The 14588-nt window shown below is 33.2% G+C and overlaps 1 protein-coding gene across 1 annotated transcript in view; it reads right to left on the bottom strand.

Moving 5' to 3' along the window:
• Nucleotides 1-392: 392 nt before the first annotated feature.
• PKN2 (protein kinase N2) overlaps nt 393-14588 on the bottom strand; it is a 245382-nt gene continuing 231186 nt past the window's right edge. Inside the window, 7 exon segments of the mRNA XM_042781698.1 lie at nt 393-596; nt 687-767; nt 973-1080; nt 3530-3672; nt 6991-7067; nt 8491-8553; nt 11887-12063. Of these exon segments, the coding sequence (XP_042637632.1) occupies nt 393-596; nt 687-767; nt 973-1080; nt 3530-3672; nt 6991-7067; nt 8491-8553; nt 11887-12063 (853 nt within the window).

The raw sequence follows: 14588 nt of genomic DNA, 5'->3' as shown, positions 1-14588 counted from the left end.
TTTTTTTCCTTTTCTCCTTTTTGTAAAAGAGCTAAGTGAAGTTAACTGATTCCTTCCACTTAAGGCAGGCATATGGCAAAGCTAGGTACTGTAGAAGAGTGTTTTTTTTTTCTTTTTTAAAAAACAGACTATTGATCCAAAAGTATTCATTTGTGATGGTCCTTTTCATGGCCGATTTTACCCAGTTTAAACTCTATGAAACTGTTTCCAGTGCTCAGATTTATGTTCAGAATACATTAAGAAGCCACTTTTCAAGATGATTTTAGGACAGTACTTTTAAACAATCTTCATGTATTCAGAGCTATTGGTGGCACAGAGAGCAAATGAAGGGTTGCTATTCTTAAGAGGTCTTCTTGTGAGTTAGTTTGCTTGGTTTCACAGTGTCTAGGAGTTTAACACCAATCAGCAATGTAGTCAAAATCTCTGAACATTTCTTGCTCCTCTTCTGAAAGTATCCTTGGTTCTCGAGGTGGAGTCAGAATAGGTGCTTCTGAGGTAAATTCATCATCAAAATTACTAACATCTTCCCGTCCTCTAATGGTAGGTACAAATGGTGGCTTTACTTTTTTGTCCATCAGAGCACTCCAATCAATTAGCTGGATCACAAAATATAAGACGACCAGTTTAGTTTCTTACTCCTAATTGCTTTAATTTTATAAAAAAAAATTTAAAATTTTCATTCTTACCCGGAAAAATGGGTGCTTTTTTACATCCTCGGCATCTTTCTCCCCGGCTCCAAGGCGCCGCTCAGGATTTCTTCTTAACAGCTAACAAAATGTAAAGTAGAAAAGTTAAAATAAAACCAGTAACTTCATTTATAAGGATTTTCATAATTTTCAAAGACTTAGATGTCTTCTGCATCCGCCTAAACCATGCAAGGTCTGTGAATTGAAAAAACAAGTTCTAAAGGTTTACTTGCAAATTTTCTTCAACATAAAAAATTTAAATAGTTTACAAACCATTAATTCTTACCCTTCTCATTATGGAAATGGCTTCTGTAGATAAGAACCTTGGATACCTTACTTCATCATTTACAATACTGTCAAAAACTTCCTCTTCATCATCACCAGGAAAGGGAGACTAGAAGAAATATCTTTGAGTAAGTTACAATGAGTTTCAATATAGTAAGATCTCATCTATCCAAATGACAACAAAGGAAAAAAGAAATCCCACCAAAATAACAATAGCAACAACAACAAAAAAGACTGTAGGAAGCCAGAATAGATACTTATCTATTATTGAGAAGTTATGCCATATTGTTACTGAAATTCTCTTTAAACTCATTTTACGGACCTTTGACCTTTCTAACATACTTAGTCTAACATGTCATTTATCTAGTTCATTTAATTTTATTCCATTCATTTATTGCTGTACCTAGCCAGTCAGTAGTTAGAGCGCATACCAGATAAACCAAATAACCCACTGCCTTCGAGTCAATTCTGACTCATAGTGACCCTACAGAACTGCCCCGTAGGATTTCAAGTCTGTAAATCTTTACAGAATCAGAGTGCCTCATCTTTTTACCACAGAGCAGCTGGTGTGTTCGAACCACTGACCTTTTGGTTAGCAGCCGAATGATTTAACCACTACACCACCAGAGCTCTTTTCCATGGAGCCTACTGGATAGTGGCTCCATGTAATATACACAGTCCTCAAGCTGCTCATCTTGTGGAAAGGTAAAAGAAAATGGGTAAAGTAAATACAGTACTAAGTGTTACAACAGAAGGAGAATCTGTGGCTATGTATCAGATATGCATGTGCTTTAGATTTCAGAGTCAATAGCAAATTAATAGTGGCAAAACAGAATTACAGATTAGTAGGCACAACGTTACCAAGAAGCAGTGGTCAACCAAACTTTTTAAAAAGCACAAAATTCTAGGTATATTTAATGCTCTATATACTACAACAGGACTTGGAGGCATTTTAGTAAGCATAGTATTAAAATCATTGCTTCTAATAACAGTGACCCTGAGTCGTTAAAAAAAAAAAAGCTACATTATATTCAGTATAACAATTTGATGCACAAAGGGATAACACTGAACTATGTTGAAAACTTAGCTGTCAGATATGAGTTTGATACTTAGAAAGTAAAGACCACTATGGAATAGGGCTAAAATATAAATCTTTCTATCCTAAAATACTATCATGGTGTTTTTCTAAATATAGGTAAAATTTCAAACTTGATTTATTGGTTTTAAATAGATTTTTGAAGCCAAAATGGCAGGTTTAAAATCTCAGCTCTACCATTTGAGAACTGGGTGACTTTAGGCCAAGTTACTAACCTCTGTGTCTCTGTTCATGCCTATGAAAATAGGCATAAGAATAATACTGATATAAAATTCAAGGAGCTCTGGTAGTGGCTAAGGCACTTGACTGCTGACCAGAAGGCTGGCAATTCAAACCCACTAGCCTCTCCTCAGAAGGAAGGTTGGGCCACCTGCTTCTGTAATGATATTGCCTCGGAAACCCAAGGAGGGGTTGCTATGAGTCGGGTATGACTTGACGGCATATAACAACAACAACAACATAAAATTCATAAAGCAAACATAATAGTGAATAGTGCCCAGTATATGGTAAACCATTTTAATTCGTTACTTCTTTTGCCAGAGTATTCACTCCAATTTGATATACAAAAAGGGGGCTGTCCATTTGGATGAATTAACATGCATTTATTAACTTTTGTTCACTAAGTAACAAGCACAGATCAAAACTTCAGAAATTTTTACACTCAGTAATTTGGTCACTCACTTATTCATCTCTTACCCATGTCTTGAATGTACAAGGAAGGCTGTTGGTACTGGGGAAACTGCAGAACAATGAGCCAATCCTAAAATAATTTTTATTGTATCTCCAGTTCATCAAATCTAATAGATTTCAATTACTTGTTAAAGATTTACTCCTTCCCAAATCCACACTAATACATCATTTCTAATGATTTATAAAACAATATATTAGTCCATTATTATTTCATTATTTACTTGATATAATTCATTATTTCCTAAATAATAACAATTTCTGTGTATACCTAAATTATTCCTAGAAATTAAAGTTCAACTACAGAAAACAGTAAGGGGGGAAAAAAAGAAAGTTAATCTTTTCAACTCTAATCTAACTATTTTTGGAGGTAGCATTTATTTTAGACCACTGAATAGCTGACTTTTCTTTATAGATACAGGGTACATTCTTTTCATTAGTCTGGCTGCTATTCTAGTCCCTATGATCAGCTGTATATGATTGCCTTAAAATCATGAAACACAGCCATAGCAATATTGAAATATAAGGAATTATTTTCAAGGCAGTGGAATATATTCCACAGGTTATATAAAAATCTAAAAAAAAAAAAAAAAACCTGTGAAGATAACATAGAAACATAGCCAATTATTAGTATACTGTAACTATTTATAAAATTCAAGTACTACTTAAGCTGGAAACATATTAAGTGGTTTTATAAATAATAAAGCTAATAACTAATAAAGCTGAATTCTCTCAATCATTTTTCCTCTCCTCTCACCTATTTTATACTGCTTACCTCACCAACAAGCATTTCATATATAAGTACACCAAGGCCCCACCAGTCAACAGCTCTCGTATATGATGTTTCTGTTAATACTTCTGGGGCAAGAAATTCAGGAGTGCCACAAAATGTGCTTGTTCTATCTCCATATCCCATTCCTGAAAAAAAGGAAAATTTAAATATTTGTTAGCAAGAAAAAAAAATTCCTTTAAAAATTAGAAAATATCATTAGGAAGCAAAATTAAATTTGTACATTTGTACATGGTGACCAAACTCACACATACCCAAGACTTGTGTGAAAAATGTTAAGGATTGGTATAGAAAAAAATGTGTAAAAGCAATTATACTATCTAATTAATGGGTAAAAATACTTAAAATTCCCAAGTTTCATATTAGTCACTTATTTTCTCTTTCTTGTCATTATTTTATAAGGGTGGCTTATTTTATAAGGACTGCTAAGAAGTTACAACAAAAATGCACTAAATAGGAGCTTCAATTTCTTCCATCTTTCCAATTCAACCTTTTTAAATAGGATTATTTAGTTCATTATAAAATAAGTACAATTTAGAAAATTAAAAAAAAGCAAACACTTGAAAAATCAAGAGTTGACCAAATGTGTCATATAATACAGTGATAGGGTATTAATATTTTAGCTAACTAATTTTACAACATATGTTCCTCCAAATTTAATGTATTAATCAAATATATATTCTACACATCAAAGATAATAATCTCTGTTTTCCGAAGTATTTGAAGCCCTTTAAAAGAATCGTCTTATGAGAGAATTTGCAAGAAAAACTCTCAATTCTTTTTAAAAAGAAGTGCACATACAATGATTTAAAAACATACATGAATCTGTATGTCTCTGGACCAAAACTCGAAAGGCATAGTTAGAAACATTACCACATTAGGCTGAAAGGGTTTTTTGTGGGGCAGGGGGGCAAATTTTCTTTGACATTGTCCTTTTTTTCCCCCAACAAAATATTTTTTTAAATTGGAACTAATATAATACTTAACAATATAATAAAACCAAGAGACATTCATACTATAGAAATAATACAACTAATGTTCCTTGGCTTTTATTCTGTGCTCTGTTCACAACTAGAGTATAATGCCTTCAGGGTACAACTCTGCTGGAGTTTTGACTTTTCTTCTTTATAGTCATTTTATAAAATCTGTGACATTTTAATGCAGTGCATATATATTATGTCTATTACAGTAATGTAATTACCATATTTCATTCATTCCAATAAATTTCTTGTATTGATATTTCTAAAGGAAGCTGAAAGCGCAATTAGAGAGGACTTCAAATTAGTAAAACTCCATGGCAGTGGTTATATCAGGCTATGAAATCATGAAGACCTGGGGTTAAATCCTCACTTTGCCACTGGTTAGTTGTAAGAGCTTGGGAAAGTTATCTAACCTCTCTAGCCTAAGTTTCTTCATCTGTATATTGGAGCTAATAATACTACCTAGCATCATAAGACTGTTAAGAAGATTAGAAGAGACCATGCATATGAAATGTGTCAGAGTGCTTGGCACACAATATGGGCCAATAATTGTTAGCTATTGCTATTGTACTACATGATTCTATTTTTTATAGTAATGAAGGAAAACAAACACATTTAATAAGTTTGATCAGTCAATAACATATTTTCTGAGTACCTATTATGTTCCAGACACCTATGCAGTGGTAGGAACACACCAGTTCTTTGATATGATAAGAGCAGGATATTATGGAAACAATGAAGAAGGACTCCTAAAGACTTGGGCATTAGGGCTAGGATAGAGGAGTCTGAGGTATCTTGTCTAGGGAGATGATACCTGAGTCTGAAAGATGAGTAGTTGTTAGTAAACAGAGTTGGGATGAATGATAGTGATGGAGAGACATAACTATACAAGCAATTCACTGTTCTTAGAGCAGTAAGAGAGTGGACTGAAGAGGTAAGCAGACAGACCAGGAAGAGTACTACATGTTATATAATCCTAGCTTCTGAAGGGTTTTCAGAGGGGTGTGCCATGGTCAGATGTGTATCTCTATGGATACACATTTTACCACTTTAGCAACTGCCTGGCAGATTGATTTGAGGTAGAAAAACACTAGAGACAGTAAATAACTGTTGGGAAGCTATTATAGTAGTCTTGTCAAAAGAAGATATGGTTTGGCAGTACTAGAGGGGAAATGACAGATGTAAGAAATATTCAAGGGTTGAACCATAGCAGAATTTGGTGAATAACTGAATGAGGAGAGGATCCAGTCCAGGACACTTATACAATTTCAGACTGGGAGATGGGATTGTGGTGCCATCAACTAAGAAGCAGACTAACCAAAGAGGAGAAATTATTTTTGTTTGTGTAGGCTTGAGGTGCCTTTTACAATTCAGCTAGAGCTGTTGGGCGGATAGCTGAACAATATGTTTGGAATCACAGGAAAAGAAATAACAATAGATTACGGGGTGATTAGAGTATATTTGATAATTAAAAGCTACTGTGAAGAGCAGTAGGCTAAGGACAGACTGAAGAATAAAAGAATTTAATTCAACAATGTCCAATACAGGAAAGTCCAAAGGGAGACAAATATTTTACTGGATTCAACAGTTAGGAGGTCAGTGGGTAGACATATATTAATACAGTTCATTCAGTCCTTCAACTACTTATTAAGGAAGCATTTACTGAATACTTACAATGTGCCAAGCACTGTGCTATATGCTATGGAAACAAAACTAAATAAGAAACAAGAAGCCACTAGTATAGAGGGAAGATAGATAATTAAACAGTTAGTTACAACATAGTGTATGAAATGTAAAGTACACCTGTTTAGTCTGTTAGGCTCTGTTCCAGATGCTTATTTCTAAATACTCCTAGGTGTTCCTTGTACCTAAACAGGAGAAGTTATATTCATTTTATAGTTGAGAAAACAGACTCAGAAAGGTTAAATTGCCCAAAGACAGACAGCAGGTTAGTAGTAGAGCTAGGATTCAAACCTAGGACTGTGGTACCTAAGCCCATGCACTTTATACTTTCTTATGCTAACTCTGATTTCAAATTTCCTCAGCTTACTTATTTATTTACTTTTGAATATGTAGAAAGCAATCTTGATACACATAATTTTTTCTACTTGAAAATGTTAAATGTTTCAAAGAAGTTGGAAAGAAGTTACTCAGCCTATATAATTCACTGTATACAGTCCCCATAAAGTGAACAATTAGGTGCTTAAATAAATTCATTTTTAGAGTAGTGGCAGAATTATTAATTATACAAAGAAAATCTTAGTCTTACATTATGATTTCTGGGAACCTAAACATTCACATCCACAGAATAAATTCTTAATAATGTGGTATTTAGATTTTATGAACAATCCACACTATCTTAATGGAGAATAAAACAAAGTTAAAATATATTGGGCTTTCTATAGTTAAAACTACCAAAACAAAAAAGAACAGTTATCAGAAAAGAAACTTTAAATATCTAATTACCTTCTTTGCAAAGACCAAAATCAGCAATTTTCACAAAGCCCTCTGTATCTAGCAATAAGTTATCCAATTTCAAATCTCTGTTCAGGATGAAAGAAAAAGGCAAAAGGAAAAAAAAAAAAAAAATCAGTAAAATCAGTAGATAATGTAGTTGAAAAAAAATCATTTCAACAGGAGTGCTACATTTTCTTTACTGAAAACAGGTTTTCCAGGTTTTAATTTGAGATTTAAATGATATATTACAAATGTTCATTTTCCTTCTTTTTGTTGTGTTTTTACTCTGCATAATATAGTTTCTGAATAATTTTTTTTTCTGTGTTAAATAGGACACTTTGAAGTTTGAATAAACTCATTGTGTTGTTAGCTGCCACTGAGTTGCCCCCCAACTCATGCTGATCCCATGTACAACAGAACGAAACACTACCAATCCTGTACCATGAGCCCATGGGTTGCAGATTGGACTTTTGTGATCCATAAGGTTTTCACTGGTTAATTTTTGGAAGTATATTGCTAGATCTTTCTTCCTACTCTATCTTCATCTGGAAGCTCTACTTAAACCTGCTTGGCATTATAGCAACACGCAAGCCACCAGTGATGGATGGTAGCTGTGCAGGAGGTGTACTGGCCAGCTGAACCTGGTCTCCTGCATACAAGGTGAGAATGCTGTCACTGAACTGACCTCAAATGTTTATAGTTTACAGTTACTATCAGATAGAGTAACACTGCTCAAGACCAAACAAATTATGAAAAGGCCAACCAGAATTGGTAATCTGTCTGATCGAGAGTAGTATTAAGGAGTCCTGTGGCACAAATGGTTAAGTGCTTGAATGCTAACTGAAAAGTTGGCAGGTCAGACCCACCCAGCAGCACCATGGGAAAAAGAGCTGGAATAAAGATTACAGCCAAAAAACCCCTATGGGGCAGTTCTACTCTGTCACATGGGGCTGCTATGAATCGGAATTGACTTGATGGCACCTAACAACAACAATTAACAGAGCAGTGCTATTCAAAGTGTGGCCCATAGACAAGATGCTCTGCAATTAACTATTTGTTACTGGCCTACAATGTGTAAGAAATTTATGCTAGGTCACAAATCAGCTATGTCACTAGGTATACTGCTTAGTTCAGTTGATAGCAAGACTTTCCATTAGGGAAGCAATGCAACATCTTACATTCTGACACAAGTTACTTATCTATTCACAGACATACTTTGAATGGTTTAGGACAGTTTTCTGAGTGGATCAGTTGAATGCAAATATGAATGTGAATTATATTATGATTAAGCTGACTCATAATTTGACTAATTAGTGAGGATCAGAGACAAATAAGTCAATTATTTAATTATTAGGTTAACCACATGTCTTCCAAACTGGGAGTTTGAAATTTTTTTAAATAACATATGCAGGAGACATAAGCTGGTCAAACATAAAATATCCTTCTTAATTATCTTAATTCTAATTCACACAAAATTAAACCATTAGAATGTATTTAAAATTTACTTACCTATAAACAATTTTGTGTTCATGTAAATACTGCAACCCAAGAACTACACATGCAGCATAAAATCTGTTTGAAGGATTAAATCAAAAGAAATTTAATAAATTTCACTGTTCTTGGATCCCAGTTTACATTTTTATTCTTCAAAGCTGAACTCTGTAGTTAATTTCATAAATATCTATTTAGTCCTTACCAAGTACTAGACATTGTGCTAGGTTATGGGATGAAATAAAAAGAGAAAAATACAGTTTCAACAATAAAAGCCACTAATACTGACTGGTGTAGTCACTGAAGATTCCAGACTAGACATTTAATCTGGCTCTGGAGGAAGACTCACAAGGAGCCATAAGTGCAGGACAGGGTCATAGGTAGCAGTATTGTGGGTGAAATATAAGGCACTGCTCTAAAAGGCATAGCATGTTTGACAAGCAATGACAAGCTTGGTATGGATAGAGTAAAGGATTTGTATAAGTGGGGAAGAAGGAGTGGGAGACAAAGCTGGAAAAAGGCTGAGGTCATGTTGTACAAGATCTTGAATGTTAATGGATATTGAAATTTTTCCTTTTAGAAATAAGGAATCAAACCATTTTAGTCAGAGGAGAATGACCAGATTTATGTTTTAGAGAGATTTTTCTGGTAGTAGTATACAGGTTAGAGTAGAAGCAGATAGAGAACCAGAGGGGAGAAAGAACAGATAATACAGATGAAAGATCATGACAAGCTCCAATGCAATGGGAGAACAAAGACCATAAGAGATGGAGTTGAAGAGAAGGTTAAAAACCAGCACTTTAGTGACTCATTAGTTGTAGAGGATGAAGGACACACATGGAAGAGCTCAGCAATGACTCTTACAGTGGAACAATCAGGTAAAAATATAGAAATAGCAAAAGTTTTATGGGGAAAATGAGTTTGGTTTTCGACGTGTTGACTCTGCTTAAGAGGCAGGCAGAGATCTAATAATTGGATATGTTGTTGTTGTTATGTGCCATCGAGTTGGACCCGACTCATAGTGACCCCTCCTTGGGTTTCCGAGGCAGTATCACTACGGAAGTAGATTGCCCCATCTTCCTTCCGAGGAGTGGCTGGTGGGTTTGAACCGCCAGCCTTCTGGTTAGCAGTCAAGTGTCTTAGCCACTATGCTACCAGAGCTCCTGATAATTGGATACAGTAGTTTGAATATCAGGAACTTGGGCCCTGCTAGAATATTAGCTGTTGAGGCTAGGTCCATGTTTTTCTTTTTTACTGTTATATTCTAAATGCCTAGCATAATGTCTGAAACATTGTAGACTTAATGAACGAAGGAGCGAGGAATGAATAAATGAATGAATTGTAAAATTCAGATTTGTCTCCAACATTGAATAACTTATATAATTATAATTATATAATTATCAAAATTATATCATTATCAAAAATTAAAAAAAAATTTAGCTGAAGTCCATTTACATAAATGTGATCTAAAACTGCTTTAAGGTAGTTATTTTTACACATAATTTTTTAGTGAACTTACATCAGTGGCAAAACAATATTCTAACAATTATAAAACTATCTTGATTTCTTTTTGTCAATAAACTGCCCTGATTGTATGCAAATAACTGGATATACTATTTAAAAAATATTTTACTGAGTGTTTAATATATGTCAGGTGCGGTGTTAAATATTTTCATTTATCAGCTTATTTAATCTTCAAGCCTTTAAGATACATATTTAACAGAAACAGAAAATGAAGTTCAGAAAGGTACATAATTTGTTTAAAAGTCCTATGTTGTCGTTAGTGTTGGTTTTGACTCATAGTGACCCTGTGTACAACAGAATGAAACACTGTCTGGTCCTGTGCCATCCTCACAATCGTCGCTATGCTTGAGCCCACTGTAGCAGCCACTGTGTCCAATCCATCCTTTTGAGGGTCTTCTTTTATGCTGACCTTAAAGTCACATAGCTAGGTAGAAAACAGCAAAGCTAGGAATCAAACTAATTTTGATTCCATAGTATCAACCAATAAAAATTCACTAATTGTCTATTATATGCCAGGCATTCTTCTAAGTGCTTCACTGGTAAACAAGGTAAGCATGGTCCTTGTTCCTCCCTTTTAGTAAGGGGAGACAAACATAAAAATATAAAACAAAAATAAATAAGATGATTTCAGGTAGAAATAAAGTGCTGCAAAGAAAATATAACAGAAAGTAGACTAGATCAACATAATTTGGAAATTAGAGTGGTGGTACTCAGAATAGGACCTTCTAAAGAAATGACATTTGAGCTGAGACCTGAATGATTAGAGGATGGGACCTAGCTTTAGGGTACTGCAATGTAGCATTTTATTCAGGAATTTCACTGGGCATAATTGTTCCATTTGTATATGATTTGTATTCTCAGCAAAAAAAAAAAAGAAGAAAAAAAAATCCTTAAGACAGCACTGCAATATCTCTTTAAAAAGACAAAAAAGCACAACAAAACATTCCCAGCAGAGTTAGCATAGTGTCAGTATAGTCAAGATGCCCCACTTTTCATTTTTTTTTATGTTCAGAGAATGAATTATTGGTACCTTCTACTACTTCTTGGCTTTTGCCTCATTCTTGAGAGAGTTTTTTGCTACCCATTAGCATTGACTCATATTATTCCAGTTTTATAGCTCTTCACTGACATTTGTGTGGTACTTTTACTCCTTTAATTCTCATCATAACCATTAGAGACGTGTAGAGCAGATAGTATTAGTACTGTCATACCTTCAACATTCATATAAGGAAATAAATAGAGGTCTGTTTATACCTATATCTATGTATAGATATATATGCATCAAGTGTTTTCTATTATGTATTTGAGCAAAACCACCATATATTAAATTTAAAAAAGTACTGAAAGAAGTTGACAGTGAAAAGTCTGCTTTCTAGTCATTTCCTTGGAGGCAGTATATGTTTATTATTTATTTTGTGTTCTTTTAGAGATACCTATCATAAGCACATGCAAGTAAATACTTAATATACATATTCTTTAAAGTTCCCTTTAAAAATGCAAATACAAGTATTTTATACAGACACATAATACAGACTCTTCTGCACTTTCTTTTTTCACTTAGCAATGTCTATTAGAGCACAGTTTGTATTTAAAGCCATGGACCTGGATGGCATTCCCTAGGGAGAAAAATCTAATAGAAAAAATATGTAAATTTATGAAAATGAACCCAATTATATATCTAAATTATCAAATGATATTTTGACTAATTCATAATACATTTAACATGGATAACAGAGTAAAGATATCTATATACAACAAAAAGGTAAGGCGTTCTAACATTGCTTGCAGAAATCTATTTTCCACTAAAAATATCTGAAATTCACAGAGACCTCTTTTCCTTTCCACAAACGAGTCATGGATAAACTAGAAGAACGTTTAAAGCATACTCACACAGCTCTTGGTTCAGAAAAGACATCAGTATGAATGTGCATCATTAGGTCCCCACCGGCAGCATATTCCATTACAAAGCAAACATGCTCTTTGGTTTGGAAACATGCAAAAAGGTTCACCAAAAAGGGATGCCTTACACTATTCACAGTTTCAAAGATTCTTTTTTCACACATGAGGCTGAAAAAGAAAACATTTGGAAATCAAAAGATTAAAAAAAGAAAAAGAAAAAGATCTAGTTGGAAATAAGATTCTTGAAATATTATTAAACCCTAAAATAAGTAAAATTTCTTAAGTTTTATACCTGTAAACCCCGTAAAATATGTCTGAATCTTCCTACTGTACTACACAAACTTTCTACTTCATAAACATACTTAATTGCAATATTTTGATGAAAATTAAAATGATTACCAGGGCATAATGGTTATAGAGTTCATATTGATAATATAAGAGTAGGATGCATATGGCTAGTGGCCATATTTAAAAAAAAGGAATTAATTTGGGATGGGTCATGAAATTTTATAAAGAATTGTTCAGAGAACTTAGCAACTTGAAACATACTTTAAAGCTGTGATCAAGATAATTTCTAGGATAGTACCTACAATTCAAAAGCTATAATAAATAAATAAATATTTGACTTTTTATTATATAAAATACAGTTGAGAGGTAAAGATACAAGTGATTTAATTCTAGATAAAATTCTAATTTAGAAAGCTGAATTAAAAATTTTAATTAAAAAACAAAATAACATTTTATTTAATAAATGAAAATTTATTAAAATGAACCCAAATTATGGAAAATAAAGTGGCTATATGAAGCATTCTTGAAGGAAGCTCCTTCAAAGTTTTAAAATTTTTCCACAATAACATAGGTGAATCTACTACAATCCCAAATTTTCTCCCTAAGAACTATGACCTGCTGGTACAAAGAACACAAGTCAAGCTTATTGACTCTGAAACATTAATTCTATCCAAATAGTAAAACAAAGCATTCTTCTTTCCCTGAAAATATTTTCCATCAATTTGATTTGAAACTCAAAGACTAGGTAATATATTATTCAAATAAAACTTGAATTGATTTATTTACTTTTAGTACCTGATTAAAACAGAGATACCAATAGCCATACTTCTTAATAATTAGATATTTACATTTTGAACACAAACTTTTTTTTTTTGAGATTAGAAGCAAAATTTGACAGTAATAGTGTGTTTTTTTTTGTTTGCTTTTTATTCCAAAATGCCAAATTAAAATTCTGACATTACAAGAGAACTTAAAAAATTACTAATTACAAAAACATAGTATTTATTTGAGGGCACAAATTGTGTGAGATGACTCTAAAAAATGGAATATAATTTTTAAAATATTTAAATGTCTACCTGCTGTGTAGAAGCAGCATGAAATTTTTAATGCTATACTGGTATAGCTGCTTACTGGCTTATGAACTCAAATACCTGTTCATTTATAAATACTAATAGTAAATGCAACTATCATGATATAAGTGATGTTTAAACTTCACTTAATACTGTCACATTCTAGATGAAATCCTACCCCTTGAATTTTATACAATCTTTTAAATTTTACACAGTCAGAAACAAAAAGCTCCACTATAATTGTTTTAAAATGTTACTACAACTTAAAACATTATTTGAAATAAACTCATAAAAAATTAAAAGTAAAGGTAATGGTTTTGCATTTCTAGTAAATAAATTTTATTAGGAAATAATATCCTAAAAACTGCTTTGGGCTAGATCTATAAAATGGATATTAAAACATCTGGTTTTTGAAGGCAGTGTAAATTTTGGCCAATGTAGATAAAATATTCAGATGAATTCGACAAAATGGTGAGATGTGTTGGGCTAAAGGAGATGACAAACAAGGAGCCATGGTTAACTGCTTTGCTGTTAACTCAAAGGTTGGTGGTCCAAGCCCACCCAGCAGTTTTATGTGAGAAAGATGCAGTGCTCTGCTTCCATAAAGATTACAGTCTAAGAAACCACATGGGGCAGTTCTACTCTGTCATATGGGATCCCTATGAGTCAAAACTGACTCCATGGCATCTAATAACAATAACAGATGACAAACATAGTCATTTTTTGTCAACGGTCTGTATTTATGAGTGAATTACTTATTCTCTGTTGGATGGGGTGGCTGTTGAGAATCATTATGTGCAATGTGTCATGTTGAAGATGTAAATGTAGTATAGAACACTGAAACTCATTGATCAAAATACTTTTTAAAATGGTTTTCATGCCATTTATTGCAACTGAAGTTGACAAGGACTGGCAATACTCGATAGGTATTTTAGGAGAACGAGAGGGGGAAGGCCTTAAAATAATTTCAAGTATTTTATAGCACACAGAAAAAGCTACTGCACAAGAGCCTTTAGCTTGTCCTTATGTAACTAGTACATTCTTCTTAAGAATCCATGGAACAATCCAGTCTTATTCAAAATTTTAAAACTTGATTCACTCTGTCCAGAATCCTTCTAAATTGTCCTTTCTTGTCTCTCCACATTATCAAATACCTTCTCTCTGTCAAAGAACAACATAAGTCTAAGTGCCTTTATAAGTCTTATCTAAATCCATCAGCTCACCATGTTATTATCCCCCTTTCAATGAACTGCCATTGTCTATATTGCTCATTTTTAACCAAAATGTGTTAACTCTCTTATTTATTTAATGTATTTGTGACTTGCTCCCTGACTG

This window comes from Orycteropus afer, unplaced genomic scaffold (genome assembly GCF_000298275.1).
Source record: "Orycteropus afer afer isolate SDZICR_OR568_19922 unplaced genomic scaffold, OryAfe1.0 scaffold00152, whole genome shotgun sequence".
In the NCBI taxonomy this organism is placed as follows: Eukaryota; Metazoa; Chordata; class Mammalia; order Tubulidentata; family Orycteropodidae; genus Orycteropus; species Orycteropus afer.
The sequence above is the reverse complement of the archived record's forward strand: the minus strand, read 5'-3'. Positions and strand labels throughout refer to the sequence as shown.